The sequence below is a fragment of the Rhea americana genome, unplaced genomic scaffold (assembly GCF_003343005.1).
Source record: "Rhea americana isolate MKP2758 unplaced genomic scaffold, rheAme1 scaffold_77, whole genome shotgun sequence".
NCBI lineage: Eukaryota > Metazoa > Chordata > Aves > Rheiformes > Rheidae > Rhea > Rhea americana.
The window spans coordinates 727,534-728,455 of NW_028186945.1; the positions used below are offsets into that span (position 1 = coordinate 727,534).

The following is a 922-nucleotide window of genomic DNA, read 5'->3' on the forward strand; positions in this document are numbered from 1 at the left end:
TTTACATTTTCCCATGATTTAATTGACACATTTAAGATAACTGTTAAGTCATAGCTCAGTTAAGAAAGAAATATTTACCCCCACCCAGCAGATTCATTTTTGAATTTAACATGCAAATTTAGAAAAAGCAACCTGCATTAGAACACAAGTAGTAGAAAAAATGGGTGTATCAAGTGTTGTTTTAACACAAACCATTTCAGCAGAAATAATCTCTAAGGAGTTAAATTTCATACTTCAAGAATCATACAGGATCAAGTATCAAAGGAAGGTTACAACAGAACAGATATTGTACAGCAGTGCTTCATTTAAAAAAGTTGATTCTTCACACAAGGAAGGCTTTTTTGCCCATTTAATCCTTCTTTGTTCGTTTGGCTTTTGCAATATTTTCCTGGCGTTTCTGTTTCTTCTTTTGCTCTCGCTCCCTGGCCTCAATCATTTTTGCAAGTTTCCAGGACAGTGCTGCACTAATTATGAACAAGGGTGTAAGGGCCAAGATCACTGTAGTAAGAAAGCCATAGGGGTCCTTTGCAGCCCACTCCACGATGTATTCAGCCCAAGCCTTAATATCAAGCATCTCTTCTGTTTTTCTATTGGGGAAACCCTACGTAATAAAAGAAATAATTCAACTTCTGAGTATTCAGAAAAGTAAGAGCACATATACATGGCAATTACTATTTTAATATAAACCATCATTGTTCGTTATTGAAAGACAAGCTGTTTTTTACTAGAAGGTAATGTATGAGTGTCCTACGAATGTACAGCCGATACTTCACTGAATTACAGTGTTTACAGAATAATTAGGCATTTCACCCAACCCAGCTCCAGCGACTACGAAGAAAAAGCTATTCCATGGGGGGGAAGGGGCACGGGAAGAGGGGGGAGCTGCAGCTCTGTCAGGGGAGACGACGACGAACCGCAGCAG

The 922-nt window shown here is 38.7% G+C and overlaps 1 protein-coding gene across 1 annotated transcript; it reads right to left on the reverse strand.

Annotated features, from left to right (window-relative positions):
• Window positions 1–846, reverse strand: SMIM15 (small integral membrane protein 15). The gene has a single exon (XM_085322402.1). The coding sequence runs from the start codon at window positions 572–574 to the stop codon at window positions 350–352; it is 225 nt and encodes a 74-aa protein (XP_085178528.1). The 5' UTR covers window positions 575–846; the 3' UTR covers window positions 1–349.
• Window positions 847–922: the final 76 nt, after the last annotated feature.

Excerpts from the sequence above, each read along its gene's own strand:
- SMIM15 (XM_085322402.1), bottom strand. The coding sequence starts at position 574 with ATGCTTGATATTAAGGCTTGGGCTGAATACATCGTGGAGTGGGCTGCA.